Source organism: Siniperca chuatsi, linkage group LG17, assembly GCF_020085105.1.
Source record: "Siniperca chuatsi isolate FFG_IHB_CAS linkage group LG17, ASM2008510v1, whole genome shotgun sequence".
In the NCBI taxonomy this organism is placed as follows: domain Eukaryota; kingdom Metazoa; phylum Chordata; class Actinopteri; order Centrarchiformes; family Sinipercidae; genus Siniperca; species Siniperca chuatsi.
Genome location: NC_058058.1, coordinates 4,001,800 through 4,017,931, shown reverse-complemented (window position 1 = coordinate 4,017,931; position 16,132 = coordinate 4,001,800). Strand labels below are relative to the sequence as shown.

At 40.2% G+C, this 16,132-nt stretch overlaps 1 protein-coding gene across 1 annotated transcript in view; it reads left to right on the top strand.

Annotated features, from left to right (window-relative positions):
• The first annotated feature begins 2,575 nt into the window (after window positions 1-2,575).
• The window catches only part of LOC122864491 (chloride channel protein 1-like), a 37,881-nt gene continuing 24,324 nt past the window's right edge, over window positions 2,576-16,132 (top strand). The window contains exons 1-10 of the mRNA XM_044171975.1: window positions 2,576-2,703; window positions 9,393-9,702; window positions 9,798-9,929; window positions 11,021-11,154; window positions 11,322-11,399; window positions 11,540-11,618; window positions 11,771-11,896; window positions 12,858-12,942; window positions 13,453-13,554; window positions 13,675-13,759. Coding sequence (XP_044027910.1) covers window positions 2,596-2,703; window positions 9,393-9,702; window positions 9,798-9,929; window positions 11,021-11,154; window positions 11,322-11,399; window positions 11,540-11,618; window positions 11,771-11,896; window positions 12,858-12,942; window positions 13,453-13,554; window positions 13,675-13,759 — 1,239 coding nt within the window. The 5' untranslated portion in view covers window positions 2,576-2,595. The remainder of the gene's footprint in view (window positions 2,704-9,392; window positions 9,703-9,797; window positions 9,930-11,020; window positions 11,155-11,321; window positions 11,400-11,539; window positions 11,619-11,770; window positions 11,897-12,857; window positions 12,943-13,452; window positions 13,555-13,674; window positions 13,760-16,132) is intronic.

Sequence of the window (16,132 nt, the reverse complement as noted above, 5' to 3'; positions counted from 1 at the left end):
TGTTAGTCATGTTCTTATATCCCAGTCGGGACTTTAACCTGAATACGCACTAACCTGTGGGTACAAAAATTGAGGTCCCTATGGGTAGAGACTGCTTTTTGAGGGTTAAGACTTGGTTTTAGGGTGCAGGCTACAGTTAGGTTAAGGTTAGGGTAAGGGGCTAGGGAAAGCATTATTTCATTGACTGTCCCCCATGGGGATAGTGAAACAAACATGTGTGTGTGTGTGTGTGTTGTCAGTACTGATGTTTAATAATCATGACTTTTCACCTGCTGGGTCACCTCCACCCTCTTCCCTTAAATCAAGCTGCTGTGCTGACACACCCACAGACACTGAAAGCACTTTGGTCAGGTTTCAACATAGCCACCATATTGATCCTTACCCACCTAAAACTAAATGTTTTCACAAGATTAATGGACTTAAAGATTCACCCTTTCGTGTATTTTCAGCTTTTGTGTGAAACGTTGTTATAGTGACCTTGGGGTTACCTGTATAATACATCCTACAAAGGCCACAGATTTAATTCTCACAGCAGCCAGTGTTTGTTTGTTAGCCATTTGTCCTATTAAAAGTTTCTTTAGGAAGCCACTGAAACTACAGCGGTTGCTCTTGTTTGAAACATTAGCTAAATCAGTCTTGATCCATTGTATTGCCATGTAAACTCCTTCTGTTTCTGGTTTCGGCCTCCTTGGGATTGTCATAGCAAAACATAGACACATGTGACAGATCATATACTATGGCATAGCAAGTCATTTTAAGAGCATTTTCTGTTTTGGTTGGATGACCCCTTTTTTGAGAAATTTGGTGCACAATGTTTGGGTGAGAATGTTTGTGTATTATTTTTTTTTTAAGCCATGTTGGTTTTTGGAAAGAACATTTGTTATTGTTCACGTTCCAAAGATTTTGCCTAATCATGTTGATTGTTCTGACAAGCAACCCTTCTGTTGTTTGTGTGACTATTTCTTTTTATGTGAATGTAATCACTTTGTACACGTTTACGTTTCTGTGTCGTTGTATGTGCTTAACTATCTTCACTGCTGATGAACAAACACAGGGACTTGGTGCTTGATCACATATTTCTAGATTCTCATGTGCTTCCTGAGGCAACAGCCTTCTCAACTGGAGTACCTTTGTTGTTGTTAAATACCTTAATTTACCAGAATGCCTTTCAATAATCCTCAAAGTGCAGCAAATACAGGTTTACTTCACTCTTGATATTTGGTGGAATTTAATTTGTCCACGTTCAGTATCATAGTAATATTAAATAAGCTTAAAGGCATTGTTAATGCATGTTTTACCTTGAGCAGGGGTTGCTTATGTTTAGTGTCTGTAGGTGAACAATCACATACGATGTTTTAAGGCATGGACCTCATAGGAAGCACGTTTGCATTTAAAGCAGCACACAGCACATCCAGGAATGTAGTACCATCTTTTCCCATGCCAGGAATAATTCCTGGGCTAAAACCAGTAATCTTGACCACTGCAAATCCGTTGGGTGATGTAATGGAGAACGCAGTAGGGAAGCAAACACACTTGGCACACATATACATTGCACATAATTGCACCACCTTTTACTATATCGGGAATCAAACCCCAGCCGACTTCCTGAAAACCATGAATCATGATCACTAGACAATATGTGACTACGGAAACTCTCATGTCATTCCTCATTAACATCCAGGAAGCAAGTGCATGTTTAAACTGTAAACAATGAACTGACAACACACCCAGGAATACCATCTTTTTCCATAATGGGAATCGAAGCAGGGCCGCCTGGATGAAAACCAGGAATCCTACGAAACAATCAGGAAAATTAGGGACTGAACTTTTAGTAGAATTGCCCGCTCCATATACCTGATGAGAGTGTACTTGGTACTTTCTGACAGGGACACTGTTAACTCGGTACACTGCCATGTGTTTCCTCTGATAAGCACAAAGTCACCTGTCTTTTCACCTGCCAGCAGAAGCTTCACCGAAGGGGAATAACATACACAGAGGTTTACGCTGCCCCGCAAATCCCACCCATTTCCACATAGGTGCTCTGACCAGCCAGTAGGAGTTGCTAGTGCAACAACAAAGAAATTATACCTCAGTGGCTTACCACAAGCAAACAGTGTAGTTGTGTTTGATGGATCTCCTGGACAAGCCAGAAGCTGTGCTGCCATGGACTGACCCAGGACTTTGCAGTGGTAGGCGATTGCTTCTCCTCCACTACCACCCGGGCGCCCCATGTCTCCTTAGATGTTGAGCAATAAGTATTTGGTACAGTACTTTGAACTTTCTGGCATTTTTGTCTTTCTTGTTTACTGCTGACTTAACTTCACAGGTTGGGCAGTTAGCTTCGGGCACGAGGGGGTGGGAACCCCAGCTGGAGCTAGTTTACACCATTTCAGAATATGTGTGAGAGTGTATGTGTTTGTGTGGGGATCCATGCATGTGTATCTCTATCCCTGTGTGCCAATGTAGCGTGTGTGTGTGTTTGTGTGTGTGTGTGTGTGTGTGTGTGTGTGTGTGTGTGTGTGTGTGTGTGTGTGTGTGTGTGTGTGTGTGCGCGCGCGCGAGTGTCCTGGCTGGGCGTCCAGCGCAGTCCTGGTAATGCTGAGACAGACCGCGAGCGGGTGGGTTTATTTTTGGGTCAGTGACAGTGTGTCAATGGCCGCAGATGCGTCGGAAAGGAAGGCTCTGAGATACAAGCAAACCCTGGTCAGTGTCCCTCTCTCGTTCCTCTTATTCTTTCTCTCTCTGTTGCTCCTTCTGTCTTTCTGTGTCCATCTGTCTCTCTCTACTTCAGCCTGTCTTTCAGGTTTATTTCCCTCTGTTGTGTGTCCTCAGTTTCTTTCCCTGACTCACTCATGTCATTCTTGCATGACGCACCTGTATTGGCAGTGCAAACTACATGTGCATCAATGGAGCCTGTTTAACTTATTGTGTGTGCGCCTGTGAATGAGCCACATGAATGTGTGTGGGTGTGTGAGTTCTAGACATGGTGAAGACCAATTAGCTGATGTATAACAACAGGGTCACGCACATGGTCACGCAACAGGTGCTTAGACACTGTGCACCTCCTTGTTCCCTGATCTTGGCATGCACACATACACATACACGTGCACACACACACGCACATACACACTTTGTCGCTGTCTCGCTGCTCATTCTTTCTCTGCCGGCCACCTGTTTGCTACCCTTTCTGCGCCTCGTTTCTTAAGCCCTTGTTGGTCTTAACAGATGTAGAAAGTACTTCTGTGATATGTGTAACACAGTGTGTTTGCATTTTTGTCCTTGCATGTACATTTGTGTCCATATACAGAATGTGTGCATTGTGTGTGCTAGGTGCTTGTCCATGTGTTCCAAAGAGGGGAAACCTGATCGTGCATTTGCAGTGGTGCTAATCTTCACCATTCATATAGTTACATGTATGTTTTGGGACATGGCGGTGTGAAGGCTGTCTCAGAACATGCGGAGGATTTTCATCATGTCTTTGGGAAGTTCTGTTGTAGAACCCCGAATGTTCTCTTGCGACGTACATCGAGAGACCAGAAAAATAGAAACACTTGTAAGTTGTTATGCAATGTGATACAATAGCCTTGTTGTGAGTACACAGTTCACATTAAACAGGGTCCTCTGGTGCCGAGCACAGAATATCCTTCAGAAGTTGAAGAGAAAAAGTGAAAGAAAATGCACACCATGCTGCAGATCAGCCAGAAACAGTTATTGAATCGTCCTGCATGCGTTGGCATTTTTAATATTAGATTTTTCACTGGGAGTTTGAAATTTATTTACATCAGATTTTGTTCTGTGTTTTTTTTTTTTTTTTTTTTTTTTTTTTGTTTAGAGATAAGATAAATACTAATTTGGTCTCTTTGTTTTGTTTTCCATATTCTGAATCACTGGTCAAAGATACTGTACTTTAGTCTTTCAGTCTTTATTTGTTCACATATGTTTAAAATATCATTGTGAAAGAGCTCAGTTGATCTTTGCAGGGGAGGAGAGAAGCCAAGGGGTTTAAAAAAAGTCCTCCCTTGCACTATTTTTGTATGTCTCATATGAAGCTATATTGCCTAATGTTGTAGCCCTGCATTTGTTTCTGCATCTCTAGTTTAATCCCCGAAACACTCAGTTTATTGTGAATGATGAATCATTCTGAAATAAAGGTGTATTCCACTCTAGAACCCTCTACAAGACGATTCTATACAGCTGCAGAGTCTCTGCGGCGTTGATTGGCTGGTATGTGAGGTCTTGTGATCATGGTAACCTATAGTTGTTGAAACCCTATGCCTAGTAGTCCAGGAAGTGCAAAGTCATCTAATCTGTGTGTGTGTGCTTTTGAAGGCCATGCAGGCTGTGGTAACCCTTTTGTTTATGTTGTCAGTCATGGGAGCAGGGCTATAAACAGGGGTGTCATGGCACTTTTTGTTTTCTTTTTGTAATTTTCAGTGCATTGTTTGTGTGTACATTAAATAGTTAATGTTCCCTTGAAGGTACAGTATCTTGGCCCACAGACAGGAAACATTAAAAAAACACAATAAATAAGTAAAAACATAATAATAATAATAATAATAATAATAATAATCACCACCACCACTTCCCCCACTGCAATCCGCTACAAAGACAGGGCACGTCGTGGCAGTCATGTAGAGAATGTAAGGAGTTAAACCCTTCTCTATTTTAGAAGACCTTCGTATGCATTAAGTTTGACATCAAATGACCGCTTAGAACGGCATGCGCTCACATTCAGATGTACACATGTAGCTCCGTACGGAGATATGTGGACATCAGACGGCCAACAATTGACATTCAGTGAGTTCATTCTCACAATGTGATATGGTCCAGTTAGGAAAAACATCAAAACCATATCACCATCACTACATGATCAATAAATATCTCTAAATATCTCTCAAAGCAGAGAGCAGCAGCAGAGGGGATCCAGCTGCTACAAGACTGTTGACATTTTGACAATATAACAGTAGCCAGGTTTCCATCCAAATATAGCGCAAATTTTAACCAAATATCCAGAAAGTCGGCAAAAGATAATACGAATTAATATGCATTTCCATCCAGAACTGTTATGCAAATATTAGGAGTTGGTTCATTGAGATAAACAGCTAGTGGAGCTAATTCTCCTGTCAGGTGCCATTGAACCATTGCAGAAGAAGCGATGACATGATTAAAAAAGTGTCAGTCAAACCTCAAACTGTTCAAAACAATGTAGAAAACATGATAGAAATATGGCATTTATGTTTTATGTATTAATCTAAAGAATGTTACGGTCTTGCCATCGCTCCACACATGTTTTTATCTGCAGCAACTTTTAGTTTCTCCAGTGGAACAGAAGCTTCAGTGGATGTTTAAGTCACATGCTTCATGTACGTCATTATTTATTCTCTGTCTGTTTCCATTGAACTTTGTAGCTTATTTATTTATTTATTGGGAATAATTTATTTTAATGTTTACTGTTTTTAACACCAAAAGTAATGAGTTACTGATCTGCAGAACATTTAAAAAATTGTTCCTCAAAGCTAATTCACAAGAAAGAATTGTATATCTTATATGTAGTATTTCTTTGATGGTTGTTTATTTTTTGGCATGGCAACAAAAGTCAGCTCAGCAAATGTGTACATTATGTACACAATTATATGCAGAAACGAGGTATGATGTGTTACCTGTGCCCTTGAGATAGTGGAAAAACATGGGCTCTGATTATCAGAAGAGCAAGTTGTAAAGTTGCTGTAAATACAGTAAATTCCCAGATCACTCAAAAGCAAAGGGCAGAGCCAGGTCTACAAAAACAGACAAATAACAGAAATATAAAGTTCTAATAAGTATAATAACAATGTATTGTTTTATTTAAAACAACAAAAGGCGAAGTTATTTAAACTGAATACTGTCTCCAAAAATGTTACAGATTACTGTTAATTAATTTAATTTAATGTTAATGACAGATATCAGGTCCAAACAGCTGTGACCTTCATGGTGGCAGCTAATACTTTTATTATGGGTTTAAGATTTAATCCACCTTCCTAATATGTACATCATATCATGCCTACAGTTGGTTAATCTTTGTGTTTACTGATGTGGGTATTTGGCAGTTATGTTTTTGTCTGTGTTTTTTTTTTTTGGTGGTTAATGCATTTGATTTTGAGGATTGTGTAACATTAAAACAAAAAAAATAACCAGGCCTTTTTGAGTTCATGAAAAGGTTTTCAAAAGGTGATGACATCACTACCACCACAACGACTACCTGGACAATCTTAGTTCAGTCCCTCTTTATCCAGAATCTTTTGACCAGGGCTGTGTACTTTTTTGGCACCCACCAAAATGTGTATGAGCATTACTGAAACTGTCAAGTTCCGAAAGCTGGCATTGAATGTCTAGTCAGATGCATTATCTTGTTAACTTTGATCAGATAAATTTAAATCAAACTTTTTGCTATTTTTAGGCTATTTTATTTAGGCAAACTTCTTATATGACTGCATTTAAGAAGTTTTGCTTTGGTGTTTATATTACTCAAAAGTATTAAAAAAGGCTTCTATTGCATTAGCACTAGTATTGAGAAATATCAAATGATACCCAGCCCTAGACTGCAGAAGTGTCCATGAGCAAGGCACTGAATCCTTCCATGGGGTATTGTGCTGTACCTGACCCTCCACTAGGTATAATGTATGTCTGTAAGCTGTGTAGTATGTAAATCAGAAGCTATAACTGTACATTGGCAGATACATTCAACTGGAATATTGGGAAACTTAGCTGTTTCGGAGAAGTTTTATCAGTTTATACTTCCTCTCCATAAGTCCTTGAGGGACTAAAAGACAACTGGAAGGACAGAGAGAGAGAGATAGAGATATAGGAGAAATGGGGGAATATGATGAGGCATTGCAAGGTACACTGATGGTGAGAGAGAGGGAGAGAGGTGTGGGAAGTGTAATGAGGAATATTGGATCACACCGAAACTAAATTTAGCCCAGAGTAGTGTTTCACCGGCAGAGAGAGAGAGGGGGAAAGAAAGGAAGGAGAGTAGGGGGCATCGAAGGAAGGAGGTAAAGGAGTACGTGATTAGTGCAGAGTAGAGTTTCACTGGTCAAGAGGGAAAACAGGAAGGCGAGGTGGAACGAGGTTAACGAGGGTGAGTTTGGGAAGGATGGATTTCTTACAACATATCTCTGTGGTGGCCATATTGGAGGTCCTCCTGTCCTGAGCTGCATAGAAGTGAACAGCTGATAGCATTTCCAAACATTCAACTTGGGTGTCTAAACCAAATCAAATAGAGATGTTCAATGTATGTGGTTTTGGAGAAATTATGTTGCCATTTCCATGATAGTGGCTAGTTAACAATAATATCTGATCAGCCGATGAACACTTTGTTGTTAAAAACAACATATCTGGTTTTATTACTGAGGAATATTTTACATAATGAACTTTGATAAAGGTTGTTTAAACAACAGACAAACAAATATTTAATGGTCTGGATTATTCTCAAAGTTAATAATAATAAATCATTGCTTAGGTGTGTGCATCCTTAGTCCTTGTGTTTTTTTGCTTTAAATTCGTTACTTTGCTAATGTAGCCTGTTAGCTAGTTAGCTAGTTAACAAAGCTGTTTCTGAATATGACAATTATTATTTGCCTTGTTTAGGCATGTAACAAAGTGTCCTGTTCATTGCGGATTTAGCAAACTGCTCAGATGTTTACATGGAATGAAAAACACCACAGATTCCTGTAGGAAAACTGTATACTCCCATACATCCCATGTAAATGTATATGTATGCAAGGTAAAAGTATTGTATATGTGTGACAAAAGGCTGAATAGGGACTAGGGTTGAAGGAAAAAAAGTTCAATGTTTTGCAGATCTGTAAATATGAAAATAAAACTCAAAATTAGAACAATGCTGAATTAACCTACACCTAAGCCACAGCATTTTTTCCCCTGGCTGTTACATATTTAGCCATAACTGCACAGCCAATTTGTATTAGCATGAGGGGCCTGTATACTTTTTTTCTCTGCATGCATGTTATACAGGGGCTGCCAAGAAAGACATTTCTGTGTGAATGAAACATTTTCTTGAGTCTAAAGAAGAATCAGTGCGATGTGGTTACTCAAGGTGTGGAGTTGACAGTGTATCATGTATCTGTCTGGCGTTACATTATGGTAAGGTGATAGTTGTCCCTTTTCAAGTGCGTTTGTGTGTCTTGTGTGTAATTTCTTTGCAGACACGAGCTTACAGGACATGTAAGCAAAGATCTATGATGAGAAAATCCTCCCTTCTTAGATGGCATGGAGCACCTTTTTTTGAAGTCTTGTGTCTCACCTTAGTATATTGTTGCTTAGATCAGCAGAACAGTGTGTTGTGTGTTACATTTTACAGTAAACACATGAGCACCTCCTACCAAATCAAGTCATCTGTGGCTTCTATTGTTTGAGTCTGTGTTGTGTGTTGGCATTCTGTTACAGCACATTGTGTATTATGCTGCTCAAGTTTCACTGTGAATTGACTGGCATCTCTGCTCACACAGCATTGCCAGCACTTTATGTACACACGTGTGTGAGTGTGTCTAAATCATAGACTGTATATAAAGATCCATTTTCTGCCAGTTACACACCTGTAGTTCCGTCGCTGGCAGACTCTGACGCCACTCTAAACATGTCAGTTTCATTAAATGCTTTTCCATATTTTTCCAAGCTACACCAACAAATCCTGCATAGCAGGTACCCGTAGAAGCACTGGGCAGGTCCCAGACGTGAATATACAACAGTAAGAATGATCATGATGCAGAATACTCATCACCCACCTGAGCACCTAGAAAGTTTAAGTGCTATACTTTTTTCACACCTGCATACTGTAATTTGTTTGGAAGAGATAAGAGAAGGCTATTTAGAAATTTGTTATGATAGCAAACTACATAAAGGCATTATTGTTATTTATTCAAAATAAAGAGGAGAAAAAGAAAGCACATGCTATATGGTGAGGCTGATGTTGGAAGTGTGTGATTATATATTGTGTTTTGAAGAAAAGGATGAAACAAATGCAAGAGGGCATCTCCTACTGAAAGAGATATTTGTGCTAGTGAGAGAGGGAGAGAGAGATGGGAAGTGATCTCTTCCCCAGATGTCCCAGGCAATTTTCATGGAGTCTGTCCAGAGGTGATAGATCTAGAGACAGAGCCTATGTTTCCGCTTCCATTAGAGCTGTTTGGGTCAACACGTGGTCCTGTCTATTTTTAAAATGGACTCTTCTCTGCCACGGGGCCAAAGGGAGAGTACTGTCCAACTCCACATTCTCACTTTCTCAGGAACTACCTGCGCATGTTTATGTCTAGTGAATGAATGCTGGATATTTATATGATTTGTTCTCTTCTGTACTAATTGAATAATGGATTGGTTTACTGATTGATTGACAGCTCTATGGGGAGTACCAAGAGCACCAAGGAGGCTCTGGCAGACGGGAGGCCACACGCCTGCTGACAGAGAGACAGATCAAGAAACATGGCAACCATCCCCGCAGCCATGGGAGGACACGACATGGACATGGCCGCCGTGGCCATGGTCAAAATGGATACCACAATCGACACGGACATCAGCACAGCTATCACAGCAGACAAAGGAACAGGCGTCAGTCCAACATGGAGACAGAGGATGCTGATGAGCAAACAGCTGAACCAGGCCTTACGTCCTCTATGAAGAAGAAACGCTCATACTCCAAGTGTAGAGGTGAGCAATCTTGAAGAAAGATAAAAAAGTAAGTAAATAGATAGATGCTTTATTACTCCTTTTTTGTGATCTTTTTTGGTGTTTGGTTTTGTCAGACTGCATAGCCCGGGTGCAGAGATTCCTTGTGACCAGGTTGGGAGAAGACTGGATCTTCCTTGTTCTGCTGGGCATCACAATGGCGCTGGTCAGCTGGACAATGGACTATGCCAGTGCAAAGAGCCTGCAAGGTAGAACTACAGAACCCAAAATGCATTGCAGAAGCCATTAAAGTAAAGGAAAAGCAGTTGCAAAATAGATCAGATTTTTGCACTTTCTCTTCCTCTCTGAATTTTCTTTTATGCCTGTTTCATTCCTTACCTTCTGTGTCCTGCTTCTATCTTCGGTTCTCTCTCTTGCTTTCCTTTTTCAACCCCTTTCTTCTTACTTCCTCCTACACTTCCTGCTATTCATCCTTCTCTCTTCTTTTCAATCCATTATTCTTTTGCTTTTCCTTTTGCTTTTCTCCCTCCCTCCTTCAGCCTATAAATGGATTCATGGGGAGCTGAGGGGGAACATCCCCCTGCAGTACCTGGCCTGGGTTTCATATCCCCTGATGTTCATCCTGTTCTCTTCCCTCTTTTGTCACCTGGTTGCTCCTCAAGCTATCGGTCTGTAACCCCTTCCACATCATGCATATGTTCTCATGCTTCTCTGTGCTCATCTGCCTTTAGTCTCTTGTAGAATGTCTCAGAATCATTACTTTGAGGTGTAATCCAGTGCATATTAGACAATGTACATTTAAAATGTAGTCTCCAACGTCACATAGTGGGATAGTCATTCAAATAGAGAGAATAATGAGTCTGCAGGTTTTAACTCCAATCTTAAAATCTTAAACCAACCAATTAACAAAATAATGTATTGATAGCTTTATCTCGGCTAATCAGTGAAATCAGATGCTGTAATATTTGATTGGAGTGAAACCCTGCGGAGTCTAAGTCCTCCAGGGTGCGTGATTACCTACCTCAGCTTCACAAGAATACAGATGAATGTTTTTCACATTATCTCATACCTTTTTCACATGAGTAGATTACAAGGAATTTTTCTTCAAAGCAAGAACAAAATGACACTGTTTCGAGCAGATTAAAAAAAAACAGGATTAGAGATTTTAGGTTATGGAAGTGCTTTAAATTGGATTGTACATCTGTGTCCAGCTTTTTCCATAAAATCATGCTGTACTACTGTGGGACATGAGCTCCACACCAGTTTGAATTTTCTATAATTCAAACCTCTTTGTCCCCCCTTCCCTCCTAAACAACCTCTGTTCCACTTTCCGTTTCAGGTTCTGGCATCCCAGAGTTGAAGACCATCCTGAGAGGTGTAGTGCTAAAGGAATATTTAACTCTCAAGGCCTTTGTTGCTAAAGTCATTGGTCTGACTGCTGCCCTGGGCAGTGGGATGCCTGTAGGAAAAGAGGTGGGTGAAGCCAGATAAAACTGGGCCATCCAGATTTTTACACAGATTAATTAACTAATTTCTTTCTCTACTTTTACATCTGATCATTGAAACATCTGTAGTGGTTTTTTTTGTCTTGTACTATATGTACTTCTTTTCATTTGTCTGTTGTACTCATCTCCACTCAGGGCCCATTTGTTCACATTGCCAGTATCTGTGCTGCAGTTCTGAGCAGGTTCATGTCGTTTTTTTCAGGAGTTTATCAGGTAAGCTGATGTCAGGAAACACTTTCATTTACGTACCTTTTGTTTTTTTTATTGTAAAAAATGTATACTGCATGAGATATTCCTATGTTTTATTGTTTTTCTATTGTCTCAATCCTGTTTCCTCCTCTCTGGATCAGTAGAATCCATACTGTTATACAGACATCCTGACAGTGGGCTGTGCTGTTGGGGTGGGCTGCTGCTTTGGCACTCCACTTGGAGGTACACAGCCTTTTGCCTTTCCTATTCTGCCCTTTTACAGGAAATATCAGGTTGTTTGCATGTACCTTTCTTTAACTATGGATTAGTTTATTGTTTTCAGGTCCTGTCTGTTTGATTACTGGTTCTTTGTCCCTTTTTTCTTTCTCCACCAGGTGTGCTCTTCAGTATAGAGGTAACATCCACATACTTTGCTGTGAGAAACTACTGGAGAGGATACTTTGCTGCTACATTTAGTGCCTTCATATTCAGAGTGTTATCCGTGTTCAACAAAGACGCAGGTACGGATTGTGTCGAGGGTTGTCAAGCAGGGAACACTGGGAATACAAGGGGATGGACCCAAACGCAGGCACAGAGGCAGAGCTGGTAAAGTTCAATGATTTATTGGAGAACAAAAGGCTTACAGGCTTACTGAGGCAGGCAGCCATCAAATCCAAAAGGCAGTCCAAATCAGGCAAACACATCCAAACTTAAATCCACTCAGGTGAAGGGAGAAAACGAGACACAGGTGAAACTAATCAGGGCAGAGCAAACAATCAAAACTGGCGGGAAAAGCAAACAAAGACAGGAAGTAACATTACACAAGACACATGAGGCACAACACACACTAAAATAGGAAATAACACAACTAAACCCCAAAACCACAACAGATTGGAGAAAGAGTATTAAAATATTTACAGCCATTGCAAATTTTGTATGGGTGTGAGATACTGGACAATATTATGTTACTTCCTCTTTATCAGACTTGAACTAGAGGGCGCCCTTACTTCAATATCCATCACCAAGCCACATCTTTTTAGTGACACTGACTTAATGTATAATGTAGGCATGTCATACATTTTCCACTAGATGGTGTCCTCCTCCACCATGTAGCAGCAGGTTATTTTAATGCTTGACTCAGGCTATTTATAAGTGTCTTATAAGAATATTAAATTGAGTTCTAGACAAACCAAGAAAGATCTTTCTATCTCATTCTACTGTGCCAACACTCTCCCATGACCTTGCAATACAAGGAAGCTGAACAGTACTGCAGAATACAGAGATGATGTACAACTTTTTTTACCTGGTCTATAAAAAAATCCTACAACAGCTGCTGCTGTAAAGAAAATCATTTGTTTCTTATAAGACTAAATCCTATTTTTGAAATGCTAAAAGGATCACCGGTACGTATGTTGTATTTAGGTTGCTAAAAACTGATAAATAAATTTTACTTCTTCTTTTCGCCTTTTCTTTGTCTTCCAGTAACCATCACAGCTCTGTTCAGGACAAACTTTCGCATGGATTTCCCTTTTGACCTGCAGGAGCTGCCAGCATTTGCCATCATTGGGTGAGCTACTGGAAAACTGAGACAAAGACATATATGGCAACATTTTTGTGTGTGTGCATGTGTGAATGGTGTGTGTCCAAACTTTCTAATGGACAAGATGGAAAATGTTAATAAGTTGAACTTTATGCAAATGTATCATTTGAAACATGGATAATCCAATTTATTAGTTCACCAATAACGTCGGGGGGGACACATAGAACACAGGTGACCACCTTCATGTGATGATGCAGTTTAAGACCAGCCTTATATGTCACGGTATAAGATGTGAAGATGTGTGTTTTCAGTTTAAAAAGCATTATCCGCCATATAACTATATGCTTAGAGGATGCAATTTTTCTAGACATACAATATAACAATGAATGACACATTTTCAGTTCTCCCTCATATTTGTTGTTTTTAGTGGTCACGTGTCACTTTGTCAACACCTTGTTATTAATAGTTTATTCCAAGGGTGATACAAATGTATAGGTGACTTAACTTGGCTAATGTGAAGTTTATTTGTTTGTGCAGGATCTCCTGTGGGTTCCTGGGGGCATTCTTTGTCTATCTCAACAGACAGGTGGTGCTGTTCATGAGAAGACCCAACGCCATGACCCGCTTCCTGACCAAATAGTAAGTCTCTGTGTGTCAATAGGGTCAATATTTTTGAATATTTGCTGCATTTTTCTAAAGCTTGAGGATGGCATTGAATGTGTTTCATTAACAAAGCCTTTTTTCTGTTTTCCCTCCCAGCCGGCTGGTCTTTCCTGCTGTGGTAACGCTGGTCATCGCCACCTTGACCTTCCCACCCGGGTTTGGACAGTTCATGGCAGGAGAGGTCAGAGTTCATATCTTGTTATCCCCCCGTCTGTCATGTAACCAAAGGAGAATACAACGCATGTAAATATGTTGTACATGCATGCAATGCTGACAGCTACCGAGAGCTGATGAACAAAAACCAGCAGTAAATGCGACTCCACAAAAGCAAACAGCAGTATCTAATTTACATGTTTTAAAACACCACTACACACAGATATTTATGTAAAAGAACACCTGCTTTAAAACAACATAGAACAAAGTTGTGCTGTCCAGTATCCATCTACAGGCCATGATGCATCATAACCAGAAAGCAAAATGCAAGCAGCAGGGTTTGAGCACTCACCAACAATCTCTTAGATCTTTCGTCTCTTTCAATTCCTTTGGTATAAAGCATCATCACAGACAAGTAGACTTAATAAAATATAAGCCTGCTGTGTTCCCTTTACTGATGCTACATCCAGGATTTTTGGGTTTTCACATTTTTCAAACTATGACCTCTCTGTGCCACAGGAAGCCACCAACATTACCATTTGCACCTTTGAGGGACAAACAGCAACAAACTTTGATCTGGCAATGGTATTAGTGTGCTAGGATGAATTCACTTTAGTGTGTAAGAACCTCAAAAGAAATTCATATTTTTCTTATCAGATCCATTTCTTCACAAAGCCACATTTTTTTCAGTGTTTGGCAAAGTGGGACAGCAGGTTAAATAAAGTGAGGCACCCTAATGTTAATAATTGGGATTAACATTTAGAATATGAGCTGTAAGCTCTATTGCTTAGCTTGAACCAAATAAAAATCTACACTTTACTGTGGTTTCAATGTCCATGTTTCTAAGTGAATGGAAGCTACATGCCTTGTAGCCTGTGTTGTGTGTACAAAGAGAGTTTTAAGGTGAAAGCTCAGACAGCCATATATCAACAGCTCACCCACCTAGAGCAAAGAACTAATCATGTGTTTCACAAACACTCAGAATAGACCACTTAATGTGAACCAGGTCTGTGTTGTTGTAAGTGAATGCATATCCATCTGTTTGCATATGTCAGTCAGCAACACCTTTTTAAAATGTTTTTTTATTTAGTTTCAGTTAGTTTTTTTTTTGCCCTCTGTGCATGTCTTTCACACCCTCATTGTAGAATCTGCTCACACCTTTACAACAAACTCACAGTATCGTTTTAACACAGCAAGGGAGTGAAGTTATATCTAAATTTAAATAATTTAACTTTAGAAAATACACCTGTATTTGACAAATACTTTTTGCCCCTTTTTATATAATCTGTCTTTTGGGGAATGAAATCCTTCCAATCCAGCTAGATAGCACAGTGCAGAGTGACAGAAGAAGCAGCACAGCGAGAGGAGATTAAATGCTACATGGGTTGTGAACCAGACGTGAACCCACAACTTCAAAATGGTTCAGGAAAGCCTATTATTACATCCAGCTCTGTCAAGGCCAACAGCAGCCTTTCACAGAGCAGATCCTCAACATTTCCACTCACACACTGAACAATGAATTTCAGGGCCTCGATTCAACCCTAGCTCAAGTAGGAAGTACAAAAGTAGAAAAATCAAAATGACGTTGGTGTTGTTTTTCCCCCGCAGCGGTGTTATGCAGATGTGGTAGGCACTGCGATTTGTGCCTGTGAGCAAATTCAGAGGCATCTATGCAAATGTGGAGCAAAATAGTTGAAGTGAATTAGTCATTCATGAGTCATCTAAAGGGAATGAGTCATTGGACACGGCCACCCGTCTGCTTCCAGCTTTCTGGATGACTTCCTGCCTGTTTATCCCTCTTGACTTTCTTCCTCGCTTCACTTTTTTGTCTCCCCTTTTCTGTCTTTACTCTGTTTCCTTTTCCTTCTCCTTTGTCATCCATTTCCTCATTGTCTCTTTTCCTCCCTCTGTTAAACTTCATCCAATTATCTCCTTCTTCTCTTGCCCTCCTTGATTTTATCTTTTTGTCTTTGGCTTCTTCTCTCCACTCTGCATTACCCTACACATCTTCTCACATCTCTCCCTTTCCCTCGTCTTCTCTTCCTTCAATTCATTCTCTCTTTCTCTTTGTCTCTCTCCCCCTCGCTCTTTTTTCACCGTCTTCCATCTTTTCACATCCTCTTTAACCCCGTTTTTCCCCATCCTTCTTTCTCTTTCCTTTCTCCCCCTTTTTATCTCCAGTTTCATTTACACACCCCCTTCTTCCTCCTCTTCTCTTCCTCCCTCTGTATTTATCTTCTAATTCTCTTTTACCTCCACCCTGTACCCCACTTTACCTCCTCTTTTCCTTTTTGCCTCTTTCTCTCTTTGCTACTTCTCTTACCATTCCTTTTATCTCTTTCCTTTTTACCCTCTCTGTCCATCTCTCTTTAATTTCTTCCACTCTCTTCCACCCTCGTTC